This window comes from Protopterus annectens, chromosome 6.part1, assembly GCF_019279795.1.
Source record: "Protopterus annectens isolate FY-2018-M chromosome 6.part1, PAN1.0, whole genome shotgun sequence".
NCBI lineage: Eukaryota > Metazoa > Chordata > Ceratodontiformes > Protopteridae > Protopterus > Protopterus annectens.
This window is the reverse complement of record NC_056738.1, coordinates 407,470,260-407,498,051: the sequence shown is the minus strand read 5'-3', so window position 1 is coordinate 407,498,051 and position 27,792 is coordinate 407,470,260. Positions and strand designations below refer to the sequence as shown.

The following is a 27,792-nucleotide window of genomic DNA, read 5'->3' as shown; positions in this document are numbered from 1 at the left end:
GTAATTGTCTATGAACATCCAATTGGTGGAGTCTATACTATGCCTTGTTGCCGTAATTGGGGAAGAATACAGGAAAATGGACTGATTTAAATTATACTCTGAACATACCTTTGGCAAGAAGGAAAAATTGGTTCTGAGAGAGAGACCATCTTTGTGAAAAATGAGATACGGCGAATGGACAAAGCATGTAATTCAGAAAACAGTCAAGCTGAGGTGATAGCAACCAAGAAAAGGGTTTTCCAAGATAAAACTTTCAGGGGACAAGACGCTGCTGGTTCAAAATGTGGAAGAACCATAGAAGCTAAAACCAAGTTTAGGTCCCGGTGGGGGTCTCTTTCTGGGGGCTGTAAAAGAGTTGTACCTCGTAAGAAAATCACAACTTATGGGACATGATGTTAGAACCCAAGTCTTCTACATGAAAAATTGGAGATGGCAGCTAGTTGGACTCCAATAGTAGCTGCAGCTGACCCCCTTTCGAAGTTTCGGCCAGAAAACCAAGAATCTTGTGAACAGGAGTAGTAAAGGGATCAATGTCATTACTCTTCGCCCAATAAGAGAACCTCTTCCATTTGCTAGTGTAAATCTTCCTGGTAGTGGGCTTGTGAGAGGACACTAGGATGTGTTGTACAGCCGGGGAAATGTTTGGGAGCCTGGCTAAGACTGGAAGTGGAGAAACAAGCAGTCAAGCTTGACAGTTTGGAGGGAGGGATGAAGCCTGCACAACTGATGCATCAGGAAGTCCGGAACTGGGTCCAGTATCCAAGGCTCCAGTTGAAGATGATGGAGAAGAAACGAGAACCATATCTGAGGAGGCCAGTAAGGAGCAATGAGGATGAGTTTGCAACCCATCAACTTTGCTTTCTGAAGTACCTTTGGAATTGGAGGGAAAGATGGAAAAGCACAGAGTAGTCCCAGTGGGCAATCGTGAACAAGTGCATCCCTGGGGGACTAGATCGAAGTAGCTGCTACATTTGATGTTGAAGGGAGTGGCAAACAGATTGCAGCATGGCTGGCCCCATTTGCAAAAAAATCAAGTCTGCAACTTCTTGCTTCAAGGACCATTTGTAATGCATGAGGATAGCCCTGCTGAGCCTTTCCGCTATCACATTGGATTTCCTGGGAATGTGCGTCACAATCAGAAAACACTGGGAAGACATCGCTCATTGCCATACTCGAAACGCCTCCTGACACAAGGGTAAGATCTAGGTAATGCCCCCCCCCACCCTATCTGGGAGGAGTCCATGGTCACTGTGGCTACTGGATGGGGGGTCTAGAAAGGGTCTGCCCAGAGTCACCGGAGGGAGACAAGCCACCATAATAAGTCTTTTTTGCAAGTTTCCATGATCAAGATAATGTGTGACATTGGTAAATCCTGGAAAGACCACGGAGTGAAAAGAAGCCACTGCACAGTCCTCATGTAGAAGCGTGCCAAAGGAACTAGTGTAATTGCTGCGGCCACTGAGCCCAAGACTTGTAATACTTCTCTTGCCTGAACTCTCATCTTCTTTATGAGAAACGAAACTTGCTGATGAATGGTTGACACCCTGCCTTGAGGCAGCTTTGCTATCATGCATCTTGTATCAAAGTCTGCCCCTATAAAGGTAACAGACTGACAAGGCAATAAAAGGCAGTCTTTTCGTAGTTTATGGTGATGCCTAGCTGGGAACAAGTTTGGATTGTGTAGTTCCGTGCTTTGATCAGTTGATGCTCGGTGGCAGCAGTGAGGAGCCAGTCATCTAGATATGGAAACACCTGGAATCCTAGACGCCTCAGGTGAGCCGTGACCACTGTCATACACTTGTTGAACACCCTGGCTGTGGTGAGACCAAAGGGCAGGGCTCTGAACTGATGACTGGCTCCCAGCCGGAAGCATAGGAATCTCCTGGATTGCCTGTCCATTTTATGTGGTAGTACGCATCCTGGAGATCTTTGGAGCACATCCAATTGTCCTGATCCAAGAAGGGAAGAATGGACTGCGGTGTTACCATCTGGAACTTCGTCTTTTTTACCGATTTGTTTAGCTTGCCAAGATCCAAAATGGGTCTCCAGTCCCCTCTCTTTTTTGGAACTAAAAAGAACCTCGAGTAAGTTCCGGATTCGATTTGGTCTACGGGGACTTCTTGGATAGCTTTTTCTAGCAATCTTTGTACCGCTAGGATTGCTTGATCCCGAAGACTGGGTGGAACATCTGGGATAGAATGTTTTTCTTTAGAGGGGGTAACTGGGAAAAGGGCATTTTGTAACCCCTGGATATTATTGACAGTACCCATGTTTCTCTCATGATAGTTTGCCAGGTTGCTGGGTACAGTGACAGTCTGCCCCCGACTGCTTCCAGAGGGGGACAGTCAGGCCTCCCTTCAAGAGTGCTGGAAAGACCTAGAAGAGAATGCATCTGTTGCCCTGCTGTTGCGGACTTCCTCTGCCGCGAGGGTGCAGTCTTCTGTTGTCATTTCCCCCTCTGCCCTGGGGGAAAAAAATCTCCATGTATGTCAGGCAAAGCTCCCTGGGATTTTCGAAACCACATCTTTCCACTCTTCTGACCTTTAGGATAGGGTCTAGATGGAGTGGAAAAATGGACTCCTACGGCAGACAGAGTCTTGCCATCCTGTTCACACCTGGTGAACCTGAGGCCCAAACAAAGATGAGCCATCAAAGGGGGTATTGGTAAATGAAGACTTGAAAGGTTCTGCAAATTGACAAAGGTGCATCCAGGAGTGTCTCCACAAAGCTACACCAGTACCTGCTACCCTACTCACTCCATCTGCCACATAAGAAATGAGCCTCGTGGAGGAGTTCACCACTGAAGTCAAGGTCGCAAGCTGGGAAGCCACCCTGTTTGCAACTCCCTCAGCTGTAGGATCTTGCAGGGTATCTCCTACCTCCTTGAGGAGATCCCTCTGAAGTTGTGTGAAATGTGACAAGTAATTCAGTGACCTGAGAGTAAAGGTCGCTGAAGAGAACATACGCTTCCCATACCTGTCCATCATACGAGACTCCTTGTTCGCCGGATGGACAGATGCAGTTTCAGCAAGTTCCTTCTTAGTGGCTGCTGCCACCACCATGGCATCAACAGGGACCTCTTTGTAAAGGAAGGATTTATCCTTGGGAGCAGTAATAAATTTATTCTGTCTCCTTGGAACTGGTTCCATAGTCTCTGGAGCGCTCCACACCTTTTGACTCACTATAGACAAAAGTGGGACAAAAGGCAGACACACCCAGGAGGTGGAGGGTCGGGAAACACACATGTCCAGGTAGACAGACTCGTCCTTAGAAAGGGCTAGGGACTTCCAACCACCACTCTAAGGATTTCCAAGATGTCCAAAAAGGAGACATCCTCAGAGGGGGACCGTGGGGACCCTTCCGATTCATCCAAGTCTGCGTCTGAAGTGATTGGAGTCCAGATGCTTCCTCTTGCATCTTTTCTTCTGAAGGACCTCCTCCAAATGTTCGGGGGAGGTTTCGGAAGAAGTGGGGTCACCCAGTGGGGCATCCTGGGGCACAGGTTCCTTACGCTTAGAGGCAGGAGGAGGGCCAAAGTGAGGCACAGGCACCAAGGGAGAAAGAGCCGGTGGAGCAGTCTCAGGAGACAGCACGCTCATCACCTCGAAGGCACCAAAATCCTGAGTTGAAGGAGCCTCTGGCTCCAAAGAGCCCGGAGATCTCCTGCGAACCAAGAGCGATGGCTCCAAGGCTGATGTGGGAGCCGAGCTCACCTGCGCTGAATCCCCAAGAGGGATAGCAGGGTCGGGGGGACAAGGGTCCAATGCCACTTCCCCCCTCAGGGGTGACGAGAGAGGTTCGGCGCCCAGATCCCTTGATGGACTGAGACATCGAGGAGATCAGAGCGGGTGTTAGAACTGATAAATTAGAAGTAACCGGAGCCGACAGTTCCACCACCACGACCTCACTGCACTCCGGCTGCGAGCTCAAGAGAGTCGGAGGAGGAACAGATGGAGAAGATGGATGGGCTGAAGAAGCCAATTCCTCATGGGCTGGGCTCGATAGTAATTTAGCAAGTGCCTGTGTCTTGAGGAGCCTATTGACCACTCGCTCCACGTCATGACTGGAAAGCCTGGAGGACCGAAAGGAGTGCGAAGAGGACCGGTGACTACCCGCTCCAGATTGCAGCAAGAGAGATTGTAGAGCAGAACGTACCGGCTCCAAAGAAGGAGACCTTGTTCTTTTATGGGTCTGGACTGGCTCCGAGGACACTGATGGAGCTGCTGGAGACTTAGCTTTGTCGGAGCCAACACTGGGGACTGAAAGAGCCAAAGGTTTCACAGTGGATTTTGTCTGTTTTGAGCTCGGAACCAATAGCTTAGTAGACTTTTCAGACACTTTAGCTGGCTGAGGACCCGGAGACGAAGAATCTTGAGGGTTCTTCAGAAGGCCATGCAAAATTAACTTATTTTTTCTCTCCTGCAGGACTCTGGAACTGAAAGCATGACAGATAGAGCAAGAAGAGTCCTGCAAGTGGAACAGCCCCTAAACAATATACACAACTTGTGTGCCCATCCGTAAGGGAAATTTTTTGGCAACATGAGTCGCATTTTTTGAACCCAGATGGTTTTGACTCTCTGAACATAGTGGATAATTTGACAGAAAAAATTACCACAGAGACAAAACAAGGCTGTAACAGCTAACAGCACACAACAACTAAAACTACCATAAAGGCTAGAGCAAACAACCGGAAAGGAAATCTCTCACTTTTTTTTTTTTTTTTTTAAATAAAGAGAAGAAAGGGGGAGAGCCTCTAATTTAAACGGCAACTCCCCCGACAGGAGAGTCTCTAACTTAAACTGCTATCCCAAAAAGGGTGGGGAAAAAGAACCACCACCCTCTAATTTAAACGGGCTCAAAGGGGAAGGCAAGGCCTGAGGAAGAAAATGACGGCCAAAAACACCCACAACAAGAAGAAAATATATGCTCTAACAATGTTAAAGACAATTCCCTGGAAAGGATAACAATATAAATGAAAAAAAAAACACTAAGTACTTAGCCTGAGCCAGTAGACGCAATCTCGATGCTGCAAGCGGCAAACGAGATCTGGGTAGCTACCACTAGGCATCTTGGGATAGGGGTTAGCTTCGAGCCAGTAAAAGCTCTCGAGCTATAGTAAATCGGCCGAGTCAGAGCAGAGGATTGGCTCCGAACCCAACCAGCAAGAACAAAGGCGAGATGGGTCAACATAACATTATACCTTATAAGGGATGGTGCAGGTTCTGGAAATTCCTTCTATAAAAGTTGTAAATTTGTGAATGATGAACCTTACACTATGGTGCAAGGATATGGAAGATCAATCAAATGCCCAGGACACTGCAATTGTAATACTAAAATAGTAGTGTATTTGGCTACATGCGTTTCTTGTCCAGCATACTATGTAGGGAAAACAACCAGGAAATTGAGGTAACGCATTTTGGAACATAATAGGGACATCAAAAATCAAAAGATGGTGAATGCTTCATTTGTACAAAGCACTAAATATGTGAGAATTTTAAGAGATTTATATTTTTTGTAATTGATAGAATTCCCAATTATTGGGAGAAAGGAGGAGATTATGATAATTTGTTAGAAGCCAAAGAATGTTTGTGGCAGTTAAGACTCAATGCCAGTTGTTCACCTGGCATTAATGGGCATATCTCAGTTTCAAGTATTTTAAAACAAAGATCACATTGTATTTGATATTTTAGTTCTTTTTAGCTCCTTTTTAGTGATAATTAGTTTAAAACTATGCCAACAGTTTTTTCAATGTAGGAACATTATAAGATTTTATGTACATACATTCAATTTGATTTCAATTTTATTTTTATCGCTTCTTATCAATATACACTAGTTTTTATAGTATTTTTACCTTTACAATGGTATTTTTACTACAATACACATTATAACATTTAAAATATTTATTGCATTATGTTTTATTTCATATTTTACATTTTTATCAAACGTGTCATATTCTTATTTATTAACAATGTACAATGGTTTTTAAACAAACTATTCAATCAATTAACCAATGATAGGCGTTGTGTAATTAAGGTTATATGTATTTAACTGTTGTTGCTGAGACATCTGGTTAGTACTCTGAAGATGCCCGTATGTTTTTCAGGGTGAAAGCGCTTAGTATTTTATTCCATTTTATGTATGTTTACAATGTTATTATTTTTCTCGGTGCATTGTGAGTAATAAAATTATTTCAAGTGACCAACTGAGGAGCCTTCACTATGTTTTACTAGTTTATGCAGTTCGTGGTTCATACTAGAAGAGGCTTTTTTTTTAAGTCTAGGGTTGCTAGTCAGGAGTCCTTGGCTAGCATAGGAAGCAGCTGTTGTAGAGTTAGCATTCTGAATTTTGGAACCACCAGAAAGGTGTTGAGAATAGACAGATCCAGGATAGGACACCAAGAGTTTTCTTTTCTGGGAACAAAAACCTTGTCCCCTTTGTTCTGCTGGGACAGGATGAATAGCCTTGATGCTAAGGAGAGAAAGTACTTGTCTGGCCATCCGCTTAGGGTTGGAAGTGAGTGGAAGTGGAATCTGTATCCCTGGGAAACGATGTTTAAGATCCATCTGTCTTTGGTAATATATTCCCAGTTTTTAGCATGCAGGGCAAGTTTCCCTCCTAAAGATGCAAGTACTTGGGCAAGGCTTGGAAGAGGTAAGGGTAAGTCTTTGTGCCATTTTACCATAGGATGTTACTACTCCCTGTTTTGGATGTGGGAGCACTCCATTGCTTAGATCTGTGCATAACCTGAGACTGAAGTCTTGGTGGTCTGCTGCCCCTGGGCTTAGACTGAGAAGGTCTGGAAGGGACTGGAAAAGACCAGTTTTTTGAAGGTCAATGCCAACTGAATCTAGGTGGCTGTACGTGTAAGAAATCTTTAACAGTTTGCATAGATTTAATATCACCAAATAAACGCTCTTGGTTTAATGGTGCATCCAGTAATTTTGCTTTGACATGATCTGGCAGGTTTTGTTCCTTAAGCCAAGCATGCCTTCTAAGAACAGACCCAGTGACAGCAGCCCTGCAAGATGCTTCTAAGGCATCAAACCCACATTGCAAAGTATGTTTACCAACTTGGGTATCAGAATGCATCAACTCTTATAAATCTCTGTGTTCTGCACATTCAAGAATCAACATCATTTTCTGTTTAATTAGCTCCATAATATGCTGGTGATACTTTAACATATGAAACTGGCAATTTAAGGCCCTAATGGCAAGAGTAGCAGAGGTGTATACCTTCTTACCCCATCTGTCTAAAGCCCTAAAATCCCTGTCCGAAGGGGTAGGATTTTTGGCAGTTGTAGCCTTAATGCCTTCAGGTCCCTGGGAAATGGTCTCTGGATCCGCAGTATGATTCTTAAAAAGGAATTTGAGAGAGTCAGGTACTCTACAGTACCGGTCAGGTTTCCCGGGAGTTGGAGGCAAAGTATCAGGGGTAAGGCTGGATTCCAAGAAGATATCATCTACAATTTCCAAAACAGGAGGGATAGCTAGAGGCCTGTGCTGAGGCAAATTTAAAAATGCTGAGTCTCTTTTTGGACTGAGAGTAGTCCTGGCTCTCCCAGTGGAAATGCTCTATAAGGGTATGCAGGGTTTCACCAAAATAAAAATCTTCTGGAGGGGAAGCAGAGGGAATGGAATCCTCTGCATCAGAATCCTCAAAGGTAGATAAGAGTATGTCCTGGTAGTCAGAAGGATCAGAATTATCACATACTTGATCAGAAGGAAAATCAGTTCTTGGTCTCTGAGGGGGAAGGCCGACTTCCCCTATTAAGGTAATGAAGTCTTCAGCCATTCTAAGCATTTTTGTGGCATGTGGGCCTGAGAATGCGCTTTGGTCGTCAGTTTCCTAGGTGTAGTGTGAACTCTAGGCCTGAGAAATTCGGTATTTTTGGTTTGAAATGAAGTTGTCGGTTTAATATGTAAATCGGAAGGCCTGAATACACCCACCCTCAGAAGCCGGTGCCTGCACAGCGGCTCCAGACCCATCCAAGATAGAGACATCCACGGGTTCCATAGTTGAAGTAGCATCTCGCAGCATACCAGACTCCGAATGTGTCTCAGTAGAGGCCTGCAAATCTGTAGAAGTGGGTATCAGGGGCTGTGAAAGCGCCTCACTGAGTACCGGCAGACTGGTTTAACGGTAGCGTCATTGGCAGTTTTGGACCTATGTGGTCTGTGTCTGTCTTTATCCTTGCATTTTTTTGGAAGATCGGTAGTCAGATGGCTTATCAAAGCCATTTCAGAGTATGGAAATGATAGAGCAAAAGAATTTAGCTACAAAAATTGCCAGACGATGAATAGTTCGGGCATTGAACAAGGCACAAAACCCACAGCAAGAGATGTCGTGGTCTGGGCCTAAACAGGTGTGACAGTAAGAATGAAAATCTCTGGGAGGTATTTGCTTTCCACAGGCAAGACAATTATTAATTTTTTTCTGACATCAGTTAGAGCAAGAAAAAAAGATCCCCAATGGGGTACTTATCTTTTAGAAGACTTCAGGTCTGAAACTCGAAAAACAAAAATTTCAGGAGGCGGCCGACCAGCACTTGCGAATTGCTTCTGCTTCGGGCACCGCACGGCAAGAAAGACTGATGTAATGTCGTCGGCTGCATGTTTTACACCCCTGACAACCTGACGTCATGGAAGAAGCGACAGCATCAGATGGAGAAATCCCAGGACTCTGGTATTCAGGCCGACTGAGGACTACCTGCAGGCAGATAATCCAAATGTGATGGCTGCAACAGTGAAACATGAACATCATGAAAATTGTACTGTTTTCAATTTTTTTTTTTTGCCACCTGCTTGAGAGTGCCGGTTGCTCGAGTTCCGGTTAACTCAGAGTTTACTGTACAAAGTATATTATACGAACAGAATGTTACACAGCTGTCCCAAAATCTTTAAAAAAAGTTTTTGCTGCTTGGTTTAGAACAGCCTGGTGAGCAACAGATCACTCCCGTAACTCAATGCCTGTACATTCAAATTCACAATGCTGATAACACTGAATCACACTCTACTCAGTAAAGCACTATAGTTTATTCAAAAAGAAAAAAATGCACTCTAGGTTATGTGGCCAAGAATATGCACACAGAATGGTGGGGCAGGTTTGCTCATTTTTCAACAAAGATGTGTGGAAATTTTATTCAATCAGAAAAAAAATGTATGTTAACAGTAACCAAAAATTTGCCCATTACCCTTCTGGTGGGAAAGGGCAGGTTGTGCATCTTTTACGAGTGAAGTACTGTAACAATTTGAAAGGAGAAAAACTCTCAGCAACAGCTGCCAAGAGTGTGTACACATTACTTTTATAGCTGGAAGAAGGCGATTACTCATCTTTAAAAACAGTGCAGTTCTTTTCTCTGAAAGAAGAAAAACTGCAAGTTGCCAAGAATGTTATGTGCATTATTCTTCTTGGAGAGAGGCAGGTGACCCATTTTTCAACAAAGTACTGCAGCAGTTTATTGACATGGACTTGGTGTAATATGGGTCAAAATTACATGCATTACTTTTCTGTATGGGAGGGAAGCAAGTTGCTCACCTTTCAACAAAGTGCAGCATTTTACTTGAAGAAACAAAAACTCTCTAACACTGACCAAATGTGTAATGTGACACAGATAGGTAAAGCTCACCTCTATTTTGAACTGAAGTTACTTTCCCCTCAGTACATAAATTACTAGTATTTATTCATTTTTATTGCCTATTTAATCCAATTCAAGGTCAAAGAGAAACCGCTGCCTATTCCTGAACTCATTTCAAGGCAGAGAAATTAATCCTAAATGAGGCACAGGATCAACACATGGGCAACTTGGAAGGCTGTCAAAATCACCTCCTACAGCAGTTCTTTGAGATATGGAAGGAAATAGAAATATCAGGCAAAAATCCATATGAACAAAGGAAGGCTTTGCAAATTTCTGCACTCAGCTGACAACTATAATAAAGAACTCCACTCCAAATGTATCATCTATTACTACTTTGTTTTTCCTCTTTTAATTTCCTTGATTTGATGTTAACTTTCTATGTTAGCAGAAAGCCTTTATCTATGAAGTGAGTTGTACATGGTGAGGCATTTCCCAATGCATACTACCACTCTCAGTTTTCAATCTACTGATTTTCAAAGATTAACAGAAAGTAAATCAATGAACTTATGGCAAATTGCCAAGCAAGCTACACTTGGCAGCTGTCAATCATACTCTAGAAGTCATCTTGAGCATGTCTACCTCTCTGGCACTTAAGGAAAATCTGGTGAGAGGGAGTTTCTGGAATTACAAATTGTGAGGCTAAACAAAACAAGCTAAAATAGACAATCATTTAAAGACCACAGTAAAAAGGACCTGCATTTTTTTTTTGTGGTGGCGGCGGTGGGTTAGTGATCTCAAATACCAATTAAGTTACTGCATCAGAACAAGTGACACCTTTGCTCACCGGTGAAAGTCAATGGACAGACTAAACCATCAGAAAAATTCTGCCTATGTGACCCCATTTACCAGTGATGCATACTTCATTGTGGGATGCAGGTAAGTTACCTAAAAACAAAATCATGTCAGCCCATATCATGCAGCTTCCATTAAGTATTTTGGATTTTTATAACAGAACAGCAACAAATAACATGATTGCTTCAATTTCTGAGTAAAGATAATTTTAATGATGCTGAACAAATAAGTGAAAGACAGCATTTACATTTCCTACTGGTGAAAATTAGTTGATGGCTAGCAAGTCTGAAGTCTTTTCGTCACAATGACTGAACACTCAGTTCTGTGGCTCAAACTGTGCCTGAAACTGCACAGTTCTAAATATTGCAGTAGAGGTACTATTGTTTGCTGTGAATAATATATGAAAGAGGTACATTATAAATTATTTTCGTGCTGATGCATGCAATGTCCACCTTTTTTGTCATGTGGCAACCTGAAGCACTACATGCCTTGAGCATGAAATACTTACCTCTGGAATTGGGGAGTTGAGCCCTGGAATCTTCAAGTTGGGGTAGGAAGGAGGAGGGCCATATCTCTGCATGGCAATCAACCAAGGAGGAGGAACTTTGTGTGAATTCTAGAGAGAGATGAGAAAAAAAGACAACATATGAACAGATAAAATTATCTATATAAGCAGTTAAGAATTTCTCACCAGCCTTCTAATTTCTAAAGCTGAGAAAGAAACAAAAGTGCCTTTCATAGATGCTAGCTACAAATCTACTCTGCACTATGTTTAATGTTCTAGATATCTGTGTGTATACAAATGTGTTTGAAACAAATATACAAATAAATACCTGCACACCTGAAAGTACATTAAAAATTTCTAAGAGTTTTTAAGAGAAAAACTGAGTACAACAGCCACTGCTTTACGTAACCACAAATAAAATGAATGAAAAACATATTGGAGACATCTTAAATATATCAAAAGTTAAAGAAAGCAAACTGGAGATCAACATTTTGACATTTGATGTTAGCAGGTTTGAAAAAAACAAATGGGCTCACTACTGAAATTGAGGCCTGTTTTGTCAAGTCCCAAGATACAGCAAAAAAAGACTGGAAATGCAGAAGAGGAAGTATCAAACATCGCTCTTCTCCTTTAAACTTAGTTTTTACAAGGGACAAGCCCCCATGCACACCCCACAAATATTTACTATATATCAATTCCAAGACAGCCACACTTGGGGGGGCGTATTCTGAGAAACAGCAATCTTGGACTTTGTATGCAATCTGGATTTTTGGCCATTTGGTCTCCACATCTTGGGGCTCTGCAAAGGGGGTGCCAAGATTTCAAATGGTTACTGAAAAAAAAAGCCCTATTAAGATATTAAAAAATGCCTATAATGTCATTTGTAAAAATATCAACTAAAAATAACTGCATTACACTAAACAAAATACAAATAAAAGTTGAAACAATGCAGTGAAATGACAGTTTTTTTTCATAAAAACTGGGAAAAAATATCATACCAAGTGCATACATTTTATCATTGAAAAGGAAACTTACTCATGCAGTTCTACACAGTGAACTGTGAGAAGTCCAACACACAGGGTTAATGCAGTTAAGCTTTCCTTTCTTACAATACCCAGCTCTGCAAAATTTCTTTCTTCCTTCTCATAATCATGAGATGCATGCACCCATACTTATAACACAAACCACTGTAGCACAATCCAGGCTACAAGAGCATCCCCTCTCATCACTTCAACCTATTCAATGACTGAACACAATCTGTAAAATGTAAGAAGGGATATACATAAGGCATCCAACTGCATGCAAGCTGTGTTCAAGCAAGGAGGTGGGAGTGATGGGAGGATAGTAACTACTCAATGGGGACAACTTTAAAGATTTGGTTAGTATGGAACTTATTTAACAAAGGGGATTTTCTGCAGCAGGTTAACTGCTGGGAAAATCTTTAAGCAATGCTATATTTATTCCTAGAAAGGTTGAAAGGTGAATGTTCAAAAAACAATCCTGTAAATCCAAAGCACTAAAGCAAGTGACTTCCAGGAGTAATGTTCCAAGTTATCATGCTTGTTAAATCAAAGATCAAGTGATCAACGCACAATGCCCAAAACAGACATACTTGAAGAAAACAGCTGTGTCCTTCGAGAAATTGTTCCTGACATTTTCCATTTCGCCAGCCGGTGGCAGTCTACTTCTAAAGAGTTTCCTTGGCCACTGCAACCACTCCCTTGTTGACACAAAACAGATAAACTGTTTTGTTTTCTGGAAATTATGCAACCTTTTCAAGCAGACCTTGGAGATGGTTGTTTTTAACCACAGTGTAAAACTGTCTCTCGCGCACACACATGGATTTTGTGCAGGAAGGAAGACAAGGAAATGAATGATCTAACTTAAGGACAACTTTAAAGCTATTTTTAAAAGTGTGAGTTAGTTCTACGATGCATATAAATCCTTGCGAAAATATATGGTTCCCTACAAATAAAAAATCTCCAAGATCATCTAGGAAAAGGTTTGGCCACTGAGCTAATTACCTTTCTAGAGTAAATCTTCAGACCTCCTGAAACTGTAGGCTCAGATGGGAGAACAAACAATCTTGTCAATCAAGAAATTCAAGTACCAAGGAGTATACCAGCTCATCACAGCGTGGAAGCCATAAGCAATCCCTTTAAAATCAGTGCTTGACCACCTGGTGCTGTGCGACAGTCTTACCCTTCACAAATTTATGACTGGCATAAATGCCAGGCATGCAAGCTCCACAGAAATAACCTATGACCAAGTTCATAAATATGGCTGAGATATCACAATCCATTGCAAACTGACTTACAGAAACAGCACAGAAAAACCTCCCTGCCTAAATGAAGAACCTCTTCCACTCCGAAGAAAGTACAGTTGTATAAAAACTTACCATAACAGTAGATGCCCTACTGATCACTGCTGCAATACTCCTGACATATGGGTGGTCACCACTGACATCCATCTGGAGTACCAAAGCTTTACCTTCCCTAGGCTGTACATCCAACACATGTACTCCACTCGTATGCATTAGGGTATATAGATGGATGGATGAGCATGGATCCTCAGACTATCTCCAATCTAGTGGCCTTTAGACTACAGAGAGGGAAGACTGGTCAGCTAGGAAGGGTGTATCTTGAATAGTTAAGAAAAACTCCCCATTCCCACTGTAGCAGAGATGATGTTAAAGAAAAGGCGAAGGGGAGTATGAAGGTTAGAGTGAGGTAGAGAACAGGGAATGGAGGGTGGGATGGAATACTGCAGTGATTAGTAGGACATCAAATGTACTATGCCCCAATTGAAATCATTGCTGCAGTAAACAAGGGTGATTCACACTTCTGAAGGAAGAAAGAAGGCTGGTTGACTACTGAGTAGAAGAAATGTCCAGCAGTCCTGATAGACATAACCAAGCAAAGGCTGCCCTGGACCTAGAGAAAGTATAAATTTTTCTACTGACTGGCAAAGGTGTGTGCAGAGGAACAAGTGGCAGCCTCTAAGATAGACATTCTTCGTGAAGGACACTGCTCTAGTGGAATGTACTTTAGGGCAGGAAGGCAAGATCTTACCATAATCTGAGTAGCAGAAAGATTGCCTTAGAAATCCAAGCTGCAATGATTTGGAGACAGGCTGGCCCAACTTAGTGCTTATAAATGACAAACAGCTGGTCAGACTTTCTGAAGGATTTAGTTTTGACCAGATAAAAATCTGAGCCATATGTGAAAGTCCAAAGAATGCAAGATCCTTTCCCCTGTTTTTTGGTTTGTGAAAAAGTGGGAAGATGAACAGCCCAACTGAGGGACAGTTTGTTCACTACTTTAGTCATGAAGGATGGAATAGCCTCGAGAATCACCCTGTCCTTCTGAAAAATAAGAAAAGGGGATGGCCATGAGAGCTCGTAGTTCAAACTCTCCTAGCAGAGGTGAGGGCCAAGAGGAGGATAGTTTTCCAAGTACAGAATTTTAGAGAAGCGGGAGACACTAGTTCCAAAGGAGGCATAGGAAAGCTTACCTAGCACAATATTAAGATCCCAATGGGAAGAGATGGGCTTCCTTGGTATGTTAAGATGCAAGACTCTCCTGAAGAAGAGCTTGACCACTGCCTTAGCCACAAATGAAGGGCTACAAGTGAGGCAGGCATTGATAGCTGATGTGAGCTTTTACAGAAGAGTAGGCCAAACTTGATCAAAGTAGTACACAGAGATACTGCAGTACAACAAGGATGCCTGGCCTCTTGTAGCATTTGAACTTCTTCAGAGAAGAGATGTCTTTGAGGAATTAAAATCCTATCATCAGGGTTAAGTTGAGAGATGGAAGATTTTGGTGAGGCAGCAATCCTTTGTGCTATCAACTCCGGTTTAAGAGGAATTCTCCTGCAATTTCTCGTGACATGGCAGGGGGAAACAGATACTGCCTCAGTCAAAATGTTTCCAGTAAAAGGAACTTGAGTGCTTCCTTGCGTGTCTTGAGAAGATTTCTTTGTAAGCAGCAACAGATAAGGAAAAGCGTAGAGGAATTTCCATGTCCACTGGAAGGAAAAGGGATCGGTCCTTCAGGCTGTGGTACAACGGTCCCTTTTACAGAATGGGGGTAGCTGCTGGTTGGCTGGTGATGGAGAGATTTATCTGTGGAGTGCTCCACTGAAAGGTGATTATCTGGAAAAGCTCAGTTGAAAGTCCATTCTTGGGTTGAATTATTATTTGTGACATAGGCAAACTTAACATTTGTATAAAAGTAATCAAATGATATTAACAACTTCACATTTATAAACATAACACATTTATTTATTGATTGACTGACATTTGTTAACCAGGTTTGTCCAGCTGGGCCAGAGACCCATTTTCAGTGGAAACCCGAGAAGAAAAGCTCCAGTTACAGTTTGCAATACACAGAAATTCAGTTTACAAACTGTAAACAATCAGTTTATAATACATAAAAGTTCATTTTACAATACAAATACATAGAAACTCACATTGTAAGATAAGAAATGAGTAAGGTAAAACATCAGAAAATCTATATACATACAATAGTTCTTTTTTTTTGTACATGTTCAGTGAAATACTACTGTCACAGCAATTTATAAAAGTTTGAGAAGTATAATTGTGAGATGTGAGAGATGAGAATGCATGTATAAGGTGGAAAGGGGGCAGCAGGTAAATTAAGATACAAAGGCAAGAGGGAAGAAAAATTGGAAAAAATAAGGGTAAAAGACAGTAGTGGAGTTAGGTAGGGTCATGACACGTACAAGTTTTGGTGTTAAGTGAAGTGTGAGTTCTTTAAGTGTAGGTGGGTAATGCAGCGTATGTGTGTTGGAAGTTTATTCCATGTTTGGGATATAGAGGATTTGTACAGTAGTTTACCAATAGTTTTCTTAGGTTGGTAAATGTCTAGGAGTTGCTGGTTTGAGGTATGGGGTGTGCGGTTGGGGGTATAGGTTGACACTAAGGAGGAAAGAGCAGGGCAGGAGCATGGTTTGTGTAGTATGGAGTGAGTGATTTGAAATTGGGATAGAAGCAGTTGTTTTGGAAGTTCCAGCCATTGTAGAGAGTTGAGTGCAAGGCAATGGTGTGAGTTATAAGGGGAGTTTGTGACAAATCTTGCTATTTTGTGGTATGTTCGTTGGAGTTTGGGCAGGGTAGAGGACTGAATGTTAGTTAGGACTGGGGTGGCATAATAAAGGGAGGGAGAAGAACTTGTGCCAGGGAGAGTCTAGCATTAGAAGTCAGGAATTTTCAGTTGCGATGAAGCAAACCCAATTTTTGGTGAGTGTTCTTAATACCTTGAAGGATATGCAAGTTAAATTTAAGTTTGTCGTCAGTGATGGTACCTAGAAGCTTTGTGTGGTAGTCAGGCTGTATGGTGGTGGCATTGGAGGATGTGATGACAAAGGTAGATTTAAGGTGAGAGAGAATAAGAAGGGAATAGCAGGAGTGTGGCTTTTTGCGGGGTTAGGATGAGTAAATTATCAGACAAATGTTTCAATAGATAGAAAAGCGTCTTGGGTATGAGTGTGAAGGTCAGAGAAGGTCAGAGATATTGCTAGAAGTGCAGATAAGAGTCGCGTCATTAGTGTATTGAATTAGAGCAGATTGTTTGCAGGAAGTATGAAGTTCACTAGTAAAGATGTCAAACAAGAGGGGACACACGATGAAACCTTCGGGTACCCAAGTAGACACTGGAAAGTAGGGTGAGAGCAGGAGGTGAGCCATCAAACAGATTGTTGTCTATGAGACAGGTAGCTAGACAAAAAGGCTAGGGTGGAAGCAGACAGACTGAAGTTAGTGAGGTTAGACAGCAGTAAAGGATGAGAGATGGTGTTGAAGGCTTTGGAGCGGTCAAGGAAAAGACAAGATATGCGGTGGTTATCACAGGCCTCAGTTACAGTATGTATAAATGATAGAGCTATAGCAGTGCTGTGGTTGGGGTGGAAGCCATGTTGAGTGGATATGAGAAAGTTCTGCTGGAGGAGACCGTTTAGGAGCCGAGTATTGTATACATTTTCCGAGTATTTTGGAGAAAGGATGGCAACTGGTCGAAAATTAGATGGGTCAATGGAGTTCCCCCCTTTATGAAGGGGGATGGTGAAGACAGATTTCCAAATCTCTGGCACTGTTTCTTCCTGAATATATCTATTGATTAACAGGGATACTGGGTAGGCTATGGATTCAGCGGCTAGTTTGAGGAAAGTGGGTGGGAGATGGTCAGAGGAGGGAGAGTAGGGTTTAAGCTCCAGTAGGAGTGATTTAATGTAGGAAGTAGGAACTAGTTGAAAGGTGAAGAGGTTACTGTGAGGGTTGGGAGGGGTAGAGGGGGTATATGTGTTGGAGTTAGAGGGTGTAAGCTTCTGGAGAGTGTCAATGAAGTATCTATAGAGAAGGGTAGCAGTTTTTAGAGGAATGTTATTAGGAAAGGGGAAGGATTGGGAAGGCATCTAGGACTGAGGAGTTTATTTAAGGTAGTCCAGAATTTCTGTGGATTAGTTTTGCTGTTAATCTGTGGAGAGTTAAAACAGGATTTTTTGTCGCTGCTGCTATGTTTTTTGACAAGGTTACAAGTTCTTTGTACTTCTGTAGGCTCTTTGGTCTTAGTCCAGGCTTTCCAAGTACTATCATGTTTATGCATGAGGGATCTGGTTTCTTTAGAAAGCCAGGGAGCAAAATTCACCCGCAGCCCGGCAAGAGTCCCTAAGAAAGACTATCAGCGATGCTGGCAAGTCTTGTCTCAGAAGAGGCAATAGAGAGTACAGAAAAAGGCACTGGGAGAAATCTAAAGAGTAAGGAAGCTATCAAAAGCCAGCAGGATAGGGTAGTGCAGGAGGGCAGGCTAGAGAGAAAATACTCAGAGATGCAGCACAAAAGACGGGGATCTACAGGGTAAGAGTATCTGTAGAAGGCAGGAGAGAGGGAGAAAAGAGTACCTGGAAAAATAGGGGACTATATTTTCTATAATCTAAGCAACATTACATAAATTATTCTTCAATTTCTGCCTTCTCTAAAACCACACTCCAACATTTTTCTGCATGTACGGTTTCCAGTTTCCATTTCTTTCTGTACAATCTACTCCTACCCCTTTCCAAAGATCCCACTTCCTGTTCTCTTACCTCTGTTACAATATTCACTACTTCAGGTATAGTTGGTTGAGGGGCGGCCACGGTGGTGCAGCGGTTAGCATTGCCGCCTCACAGCAAGAGGTTCTCCAGTTCAATCCTCGGCTGGGGTGCCTTCTGTGCAGAGTCTGCATGCCCTCCCTGTGGTCGCGTGGGTTTCTTCCGGGTGCTCCGGTTTCCTCCCACATCCCAAAGACATGCTGTAGGTGGATTGGACACTCTAAAATTGGCCCTAGGTGTGAGTGCATGCATGTGTGTGCCTTCTGTGGAAGGTTGGGTGCCAGGCTGGCAATTCGACACTGTAAAACTCCACTGCCAATCATGGGCAGACAGGTGATCCGCTGTGGCGACCCCTAACTGGGAAAAAGCCAAAAGAATAATAATAAGAAGATGGTATAGCTGGTTGAGATTTTGATTTCCATTTTTTAGTGGTCGCTTTTTTGGCAGCCACCAGAATTAAACTTAAAACCTAACTATGCCTCAGCAATTCAGATCCTGTATCCCAGCTCAAAAAAATATTATTATAGTTGCACTCATTTGCTAGCCCAGTATTGCTGACCGAGAACTCTGTAGGGAAGTTTTAAACTCTGCCAAATCATTACACTCCCAAAATATGTTCCCCAATTACCTCTTTTCCCCCATCACACCTCCAACATTGCCATCTACCAGAGGAAAAATTCTATGGAGTGTTTTTTGGGGCATAAAAGTATCTATGCAAACATTTCCAGGCAAAAATCCTAAAGACTTTGCTGCATACGTGGGAGCCACACATATGTCCTCCCATTGTTTCTTTGTGAACTGCATTTCTAATACATCTTCCCAATCTTTTCTGACCTCTTCTGATGGAGTCTTATAGTTAACTTTGCAATATTTTGTATGCCCTACTATCCTTTTTCTCAACAGCAGCTTCTGTTCAATTAAAAACTTAACCAGTACAGGTTTTTCATTTAGGAATCCCCTATCCCTTTCTCTTGTTTATATTCTGATATCAATCCTTATAGGGAAGACAATCACTAGCTGGAAATCAAAATGTCTTCTTGCCCTTGATGGGAGAGGACACACTTGTCTGTGGTAATAGCTTTCCATATAGAGTGAAAGTCACTGAGAAAGAACAGTAATGGGACTTAGGGGCAGGGGGTGCGGGGCTGTAGAAGTAGACACAGATTTTTTGCTTCCTAAGGGAGGCCTCCCCTTTGGAGATTCTCTGTGGGTTTATTTCAGAATTTCTATTCCTAGGGGGTTTCCTTTATAATAAGAGGTAACAGGACAGCTCATACACAAAGGAGGTAGATTGAGCTGGGTAGTTCCTATGGTATCTAGGAACTGGAAGAGTAGAATCTGTCTGCAGTCTCTCATGATCTTTACTCTGGGTCTTAGAGTTCTGAACAGGCTGGCAGCCTGAGGACCAAACAGTAAGTCTTTGTCCAAGAGAGAGTCTAACATTTTTGATTCAAAATCATCAGGGATAGACTAACTTCTAAGCAATGCATATCTATGATTAACAAATCCAGTGGCTGCTGCCCTACAAACATCCACGGCATCATAACTGCATTTAATTCTGCGTCTGGCAATTTGAGTGGCCTGCAACAGTAAGCTCTGCATTTAATGTGTAGACTCTGGAGGAAGGTCCAGTACAGTTTTGTTTAAGGAATGCAGGATAAAGTACTTTGCCATTTGACTCCAAATTGCATGAAAGGTATGGATAGCACAGGTGTAAACCTTCTTTCCTCATCTATCCATAGCCCTACTATCTTTGCCAGTAGATAGGGCATTAGTACTGGGTAGGAGTTGCAAGGGGTTATCTGAAATGAAAGATACTGCAGAGGGGTCTGCCACTGGACTCTTGTATAAATATTTTAGGTCATTAAGCACATTGTAAAACCTGTCTGGTCTTTTAGGAGCTAGTGATTGACAGGTGCAGAATAGGTGGACTGAAAGGTGCCAAGGAGAGGAGGGACTGGAGAAAGGACAAGGATACATTTCCAAAAGGGGGGAATACCTTTTCTGAACATCAGAGATCTGCGTGGATTACCTTTTAAAGTGTTTCACCATGCTCTGTACAGTCAACCCAAAGAAAGCTTCCATAACGGGAATCCACTAAGTGGCAGTCTTCCTCGTTGAAAGAGATTTGCTCTGGAGAATGCAGCAGTGAGGAATAATCCACAGAATGGTCAGAATCTTAGTCCTGTTCAAAAGAGTTGGAAACCAGGGTAGGTTTTTGAGGAGTAGCCTATGGTTGCAGAGACCCAAAGGAGGAAGGTTTTAAGGACATAATTGCTCTGAACAACCGTTGTGAAGTCTACACACTCCTTTCCCCTAAGTGCTGAGGTATAGGCCACATGCCTTGTCTTCTGTTTTTAGGCATGATGTCTGACTGGATGAGATGCAGACGTTTGCAGATCTGTCTAACTTATATTACAGAGTCTGGGATCTCGTTCCCAACTAAAATCTGAGGGATGCCGTGCAGTCCCTCGGAAATTGTGATATGTGGTTCCGCGGATGTATCAGCAGTCTGTAAGGTCTCAAGAACCATACCAGCCTCCAACTGGGTCTCAGCAGCAGGCAACTGAGAAGCAGCCTGACATACAAGATTATGGAGCCTCATCGGGTGTGTCCCAGTCAGAAACATTGGATTGTAGATTTGTTTGAGGCCTCTTTAGTTTCGCTTTTGGTGGCAGAGGGACATTTGAGGATGCGTAGTCAGCCATCTTGGTTTGGGCCAAGAGTCCTAGCGGACATCCAACCATTTTCAGCAAAATAGCATAGCATAAATGAAGGTTCTCCAATGGAGCACTTATCTGGATAAATGATCAAAGCACAGATAACGACCAAATGGCAGACAGACAGAAGCACAACCTCGTTTGAGCTGGCAGCGACACAGTCTGAGGATCCACGTTCATATTTCCAGTTGAGATCATGCATCAGATGAAAAAACTAGAGAAGGTAAAGCTTTGATACCTCAGTCAAACTTAATCAGTGGCACTGACAACCCATATTTCAGTCAGGACATCATGTGTGATAAATACTAAAAACACACTCTTATTCTTTCCACTCATTTTGAGTAGGCTCCCAAGCAGTGAATTCTGTTCAGCCTTTTGTATTAAGGATGCACCAGCACTCTGAACTCCTTCACCTTGATCAGTGGCAAAGCAAACTATCACTCCAGATACCTAAACATATACTGCTACTTTACTACCAGATAATGTAACATGGACCAAACCCAAGGCATTCCCCCCCCCACTTATGGAACGGGCACTCCTCATACAGAGTACTTCACTAGTAATCTTTAAAATCAGAATGGACGACTGGATAAGTGATCACAATTTTCACCTGTGATATCTGGGGATAATGTACTTAATATAACTAATCTTCTGTCAATAGTGTCTGATATAGCACAGCTTCTCTGTAGTGTTCTTGGCCATATGCTTTGTAAGAACACACAAACCTACAAATAAAGCTTCTTGCAGCTTCTATCACTACTGATACCTTAAAACATCCCTCACCAGAAGATCCAGCAGGAAAAAGGGCTTAAACTAGAAGCCATGTACTGAAATGCAACTAGCTGAACCCCAATGGTGAAATCTTTCATGGTCTACAAGGTGATAAATCTGTCGCAGAGTCAGGAACCTGACCATCCATAAAATAAGAAGTTATGTACTCACCATAACGTTCCATCTGAGTAGGCGACTTCATTTGTCTGCAACCTTTGTCTCTTGGATCCGAACCGGCAACTTATTTCATAGCTTAGAGATCCGAGCTCCTAGCTCCTCCCCATACCCATAATCCCCTGCCAACCTTGACTGACCTCAGATCAAGTTTTCCCATATACAAAAAGGCCAAAGGCTAATACATCCCGAAGGATATAATAGAAGGACATACAGGAACAAGAAAATTTCTGAGGGCCAGGGGGAAGGAGGGGGGATGGTTGCTGACAAATGCAGTCACCTACTCAGATGGAACGTTATGGTGAGTACATAACTTCTTAATCTGAAGTAGGTACTTCATTTGTCAGCAACCTTTGGGACAGAGTCCCCAGCTACCTGAATCTTGGGTGGCCATCATGGAAGGATGTTCCAGAGCACTGCAGAGCCAAAGGACGCTCTCCCTCTGGAGATAATGTCCAGCTTATAATGGTTGATAAAGGTATGAGATGAGGCCCAAGTCGCCGCGGAACAAATATCATCCAGTGGAACTCTAGATCTAAAGGCTGCAGAGGTAGATACAGAACGAGTAGAGTGCGCACGAATTCCCTGAGGTGCAGGCCTCCCAGAAGAGTCATAGGCCAAGAGAATACACTGAGATCCATCGTGACAAAGTGATCTTAGAGACAGATTTACCTAGGTTAAATTTGGAAAAGGAAATGAACAACTGGTCGGATTGCCTATGACCAGCAGTCCTGTGAATGTAGAAGCGCAGTTGTCTGTGCACATCTAAGGAATGAAGTTTGTATTCTCCCTTGTTCTGATACTTAGGGAAGAAAACTGGTAGGTTAATGGACTGATTGATATTGGCCTCTGAAGCCACCTTGGGAAGAAAAGGATTGGTCCTGAGGTACACTCTATTCTGATGAAAGGCCAAGTATGGGGGTTTCACACAAAGGGCCTGAAGCTCGGAAACTCTTTTCGCCGAAGTAATAGCGACTAGGAACGCCATTTTCCAAGAAAGGTACTTAAGATTGACCGAGGCAGCTGGTTCAAAAGTGGGAGCTGTCAAGGCCTGTAAAACTAGAGCTAAATCCCAAGGGGGTACAATTTCCCTGATAGGAGGTCTGAGCAAGAAAGTACCCTTGAGAAAGGACTTATACAATTTCGCTGTAATCAAGGGGCCCGATTCATGCCCCACATGGTAATAAGAGATAGCTGCTAGTTGAACCTTGACCGTAGAGCAGCTAGCCCCCTGATGGAACAGACCTGTAAGGAACTCCAAACAGACGGTAACGGGGCTGTGAAGGGGTCTAAGTTATTATTCTCCGCCCAGATGGAGAAGCGTTTCCACTTACTACGATAGACTTTCCTAGTGGAAGGTTTATGTGCTGCTACGAGAATGGCTTTAACCGCTGAAGAGATTCCGGGAGTCCTGACTAGGAGTGGAACTGGAGCAGCCACGCTGTCAGCTTGAGGTTGTCCAGATTCGGGAATGGGAGGTCTAGGGGATGAGGTATTAGATCCGGGAGGGGATCTAGAATCCAAGGAGGATTTACCAGGTGAGACCACAGGTAAGGGAACCACGTTTGACGAGGCCAGAATGGGGCAATGAGGATCATCCTACTTCCCAACCGACTGGCTTTCTGTAAGAGTTTCAGCATCAGGGGCAGTGGAGGGTAGGCATAAAGTAGACCAGGGGGCCAAGCATGCACCAGAGCGTCTCTCGGGGATTCCCCGACGGGGGGAATTAGAGCGAAGTAGCTGTTGCATTTTGTATTCGAGGGAGAGGTGAAGAGATCGCAACAGGGTTGCCCCCACATGGCAAAATTTTGCTTCGCTACCTGGGGGTTGAGAGACCACTCGTAAGAAGGAGGGTGCGGCTGAGTCTGTCCGCCAGTATGTTGGACCGTCCCAGAATGTGCATTGCAACAAGAAAGCGGTTGGTACAAATCGCCCATTCCCACACTCTCATGGCCTCTCGACAAAGAGGATAGGACCTGGTTCCCCCCTGTTTGTTGATGTACCAGACCACTGACATGTTGTCCGTCTGTATCACAATAGTCCCTACCGGAAGAAGGTTCTGTAGTGCTCGCAACGTCAATAGCACCACCCTCATCTCCAGGACACTGATATGCAAGGAGGTCTCTGTGTCGTTCCACGTGCCTTGGACTGTCTTGCCTGCGCAATGCCCCCCCACCCGAGGCGAGAGGCGTCTGTGGTCACCGTGGCGAGGGGAGGAGGCGTGGAGAAGGGAAGTCCCGTATGGAGATCCGGGGATTGGAGCCACCATACGAGAGCCGTCCTGCATGCCTTGCTGATGGAAATAGGATGGTTCAGGGGGTAACGATGAAACGACCATTGGACTTGAAGGGTCCATTGCAGTACCCTCATGTTCAGATGAGCCAATGGCAAAAGAGTAATTGCTGCCGCCATGGAGCCTAGAGCCCTCAGAACCAATCCCGCCGGTGGAGCTGTAGATTGGAGGATGGCCTGTACATGCAGCCTCAGGTTCTGAAGACGTTCCGCGGTCAGAAATGCTAGGAGATTTCTTGTGTCCAATTTGGCCCCTACAAACTCTTATCACCTGGGTAGGAGCAAGAGAGGATTTGTTCATGTTGATGGTGATGCCCAGCTGGGGGCCAGCCGGAGGACGTAGTCCTTCGCTGAGCAAAGTAGATGCCTTGTCGGGGCGGTCAGGAGCCAGTCATCCAGGTATGGAAACACCTGCATTCCCTGGAGTCTCAGGTGGGCCGCTATCACTGCTAATACTTTACCAACACCCTGGGGGCTGTGGTGAGACCAAAGGGAAGGACCCTGAACTGCTAGTGACTGGCTCCTAGCCGGAAGCGGAGAAACCTCCTGGATCGTCTGTCCATAAGAATGTGGTAGTACGCATCCTTGAGATCTATAGAGCACATCCAGTCATTCTCCCGCAGTAGGGGGAGAATGGACTGAAGAGTGACCATTCGGAATTTTTCTTTGGTTACCAACAGGTTCAGAAGGGAGAGGTCTAGGATTGGTCTCAAGTCCCCCGTCTTTTTTGGCACCAGAAAGAACCTGGAGTAAAACCCTAATCCGAGCTGGTCTGGGGGGACGGGTTGGATGGATCCTTTTTCTAGCAGCTGCTGGATCTCTGCAGCTGCTGCCTCCCTCTGATCAGGTGGTACATCGGGGAGGCTTTTGGTTCTGGGGACATGATATATGGGAATTTGGTAACCTCTGGATATGATACGAAGCACCCAGCGATCTGATGTGATGGACTCCCAAGCTGCCAGGTGCTTCGAGAAACGCCCCCCGACTGCCTCCAGAGTGGAGCAGTCGGGCAACCCCTCAGGGTTGTTGCGTGAGTCGGTCAGAGAAGGGTTCTCTGGACCCAAAATTCTTCGGGCCCCCTCTGCCTCTAGGGCGGCGTCCTCCTTGTCCTCCTCTGCCACGGAAGGACTGGTTGTCTGGAGCAGGCTGGGAATGTTGTGATTTCCAGAACCACATCTTCTTCTGTCCCTTTTGGTTCTTGGAGAAGGACCTCTGGGGAGCAGAGAAGCGGACTCCGACAGCAGACAACGTCTTCCCATCCTTTTCGCTTTGGACTAAAGTGTCGCGAACGGTCTTGCCAAATAAGGCAGAACCATCAAAAGGGGCATTCGCAAATGACGCCTTAAAGGGTTCCGCGAAGTCACAATGTCGGAGCCAGGCCTGGCGCCTCATGACTAGGCCTGCTCCACTGGCTCTAGCGGCTCCCTCTGTAGCATGGGACAACAACCGCATAGAGGTATTAGATATCGATCTTAGAGTGGCCATGCGAGTGGAGTACAATTGCTTGTCCTCCGCCATGGACTCAGGGGGGGGAAGCAGCGTACTCTTCGATAAGGTCTCGCTGCATCCTGATAACGTGTGCTATATAGTTCAGAGACCTTACTGAGAAGGTCGCTGAACTAAAAACCCGCTTCCCCAGGCGATCCATCGAGCGGAACTCTTTGCTCGGTGGATGGACCGAGGGACTCTCCTGAGCCAATTCCCTCTTGGTGGCTGCCGCCGTCAACATGGCATCTATGGGGGACCCTTGCTCCAGTGGGATCTGTCCGCAGGGGGGCTCAGAATTCGATCGGAGCGTTTGGGAACTGGCTCCACAGTGTCCAGCTCCTTCCACGCCCCGGTGGTAATAAGGTCCACCAGGGGGTCGGCCGGAGGGGACACCCAAGAGGTAGACGGTCCTGCTTCGAATGCCTCCAGGAACACGGACTCGTCAGAGAAAGCCTTGGGGACAGACCACCCCCCCCTAATCCTGAGCATTTCCATGATGTCTCCAAAGGAGACATCTTCGGGGGGTGACCTAGGGGAGCCTTCCCCTTCATCCAAGTCCGTGTCTTCTGTTAAGGACTCGGGGGAGTCCACGTGTCTCCTCTTACACTTGTGCTTATGAGGCACATCCTCGGGGGGGGAGGGGGGTCAGTCCGAGGAGGTCTCACCAGCAACGACCTGTTCCAAGGGAACGACCTGAGACATCGAAGCAGGCTGTCCCTGAGGCCGGGTGATGGAAGCCTGACAGCCAAGAGGGAGTGCGGGGTGGAGCCGAAGCAAGGGCCGGGGGTCCGGATGCCCTCAACAGAGCCCTCTCCACTGCATCGAAGGCCGAGGGGGAGTCGCTCTCTCTGGGATCCGAAAGTAGACTCCCACTCGGATCCAATGGAGGGATCGGAACCGGAGCCGAGACCATCGGATCCGAAGGACCCGTGTGCTCCGACCCGAATGGAGCCGAAGGCACACAGAATACCATGGATCCAAAACTCGGCCCACGGCTTCGAGAGCTCGGATCCGACAAGGAAGGACCCGACAGACTCGAGGGCAGAGTCGGATCCGAAGTACCCAGTACTGTTGGCGCCGACCCACCCCCGGCTCCAACACTGCCCGGCTCCGTACGCTCTGAACCCGAAAAGCGGATCAGAGAAGGAGCTATCGGGGCAAAAAAAGGTGGGGGAAGCATGAGCACTCCCATCTGCAGCTGAGCCTGGATGAACCTTCGCATCATCCGGTCCAAGTCCGCATCCGAAAGGCTGTAGGTAGATCTCGACGAGGCCACAGAGGCAAGCCGGGAGTGCCGCCTCGATGACCTCGATGGAGATCAGGTCTCCTCCTCCTCAGGTCCCGAAGAAAAGCAGGGGGATCGGAGCCGAGGAGACCTGGAAGCCATGGAGGGAGAAGCCCGCGTAGCTGGGGGGGGGCTGAAGCGGAGGCCTCAGCCCGCCGCTTGTGGTGCTTCTCCCTCCTTTCCTCCCTCCTGGCCTCCCTCTCCTCCGGCGCTTTAGTGGGAGTTTTGAGTCCCGGCCAGGGGAAGGGAGGCAGGAGTGGCCGCCACTGAGGACTGGGGTGGTGCCACGGGAGTACCAGAGGCCGAAGCCGGATCCGGGGGCAAAAGTCCCACCAGGATCAGCTTCGACCTACGGTCTTTCAGTGCCCTGGGGTTGAACCCCGCACAAATAGAACACCCAGAGGAGAGGTGTTCAACTCCAAGGCACCGAACACACAGAGTGTGGCCATCCGCCGGTGAAAGCTTATGGCCACACTCGGTGCACTTTGAGAAAATAGGCTTTGGGGCCTCAGACAGATTTTTTTTAAACAACAAAAAAGATTTAAAACTATGACTAAACTACCTCACACAGACCAGGCCCCAACACACAACAGTCCACACACACACTACGCACCAGCGAAGGAGGGGGAGGAATTACACTAAAAAGGGAACCTAACCACAAGCAAACAGTTAACTATAAATAAAATTTGAAAAATATGGATTTTTTTTTTTAACACAAAGTTGTTCACTTAACTACCACACGCCAGGAGCTCAGGAATCTAGAAGCGTACGCAAGAGCGGCAAACTAGATCTGAGGTCAGTCAGGGTTGGCAGGGGATTATGGGTATGGGGAGGAGCTAGGAGCTCGGATCTCTAAGCTATGAAATAAGTTGCCGGCTCGGATCCGAGTTCGGATCCAAGACCCAAAGGTTGCTGACAAATGAAGTACCTACTTCAGATCATAGCATTCTTGACTACAAAGGGGCAACAAGGAAAAAGTTTGGACTTTATTTTCAGCATCTGCAATTATGAGTGGAATCTGAT

General features: G+C 44.8%; 1 protein-coding gene across 1 annotated transcript in view; it reads right to left on the bottom strand.

Annotated features, from left to right (window-relative positions):
* SF3B2 (splicing factor 3b subunit 2) overlaps window positions 1-27,792 on the bottom strand; it is a gene marked incomplete in the record, with an annotated part of 1,007,319 nt that overhangs the window by 254,262 nt on the left and 725,265 nt on the right. The window contains 1 exon segment of the mRNA XM_044075829.1: window positions 10,936-11,043. Within this exon segment, the coding sequence (XP_043931764.1) occupies window positions 10,936-11,043 (108 nt within the window).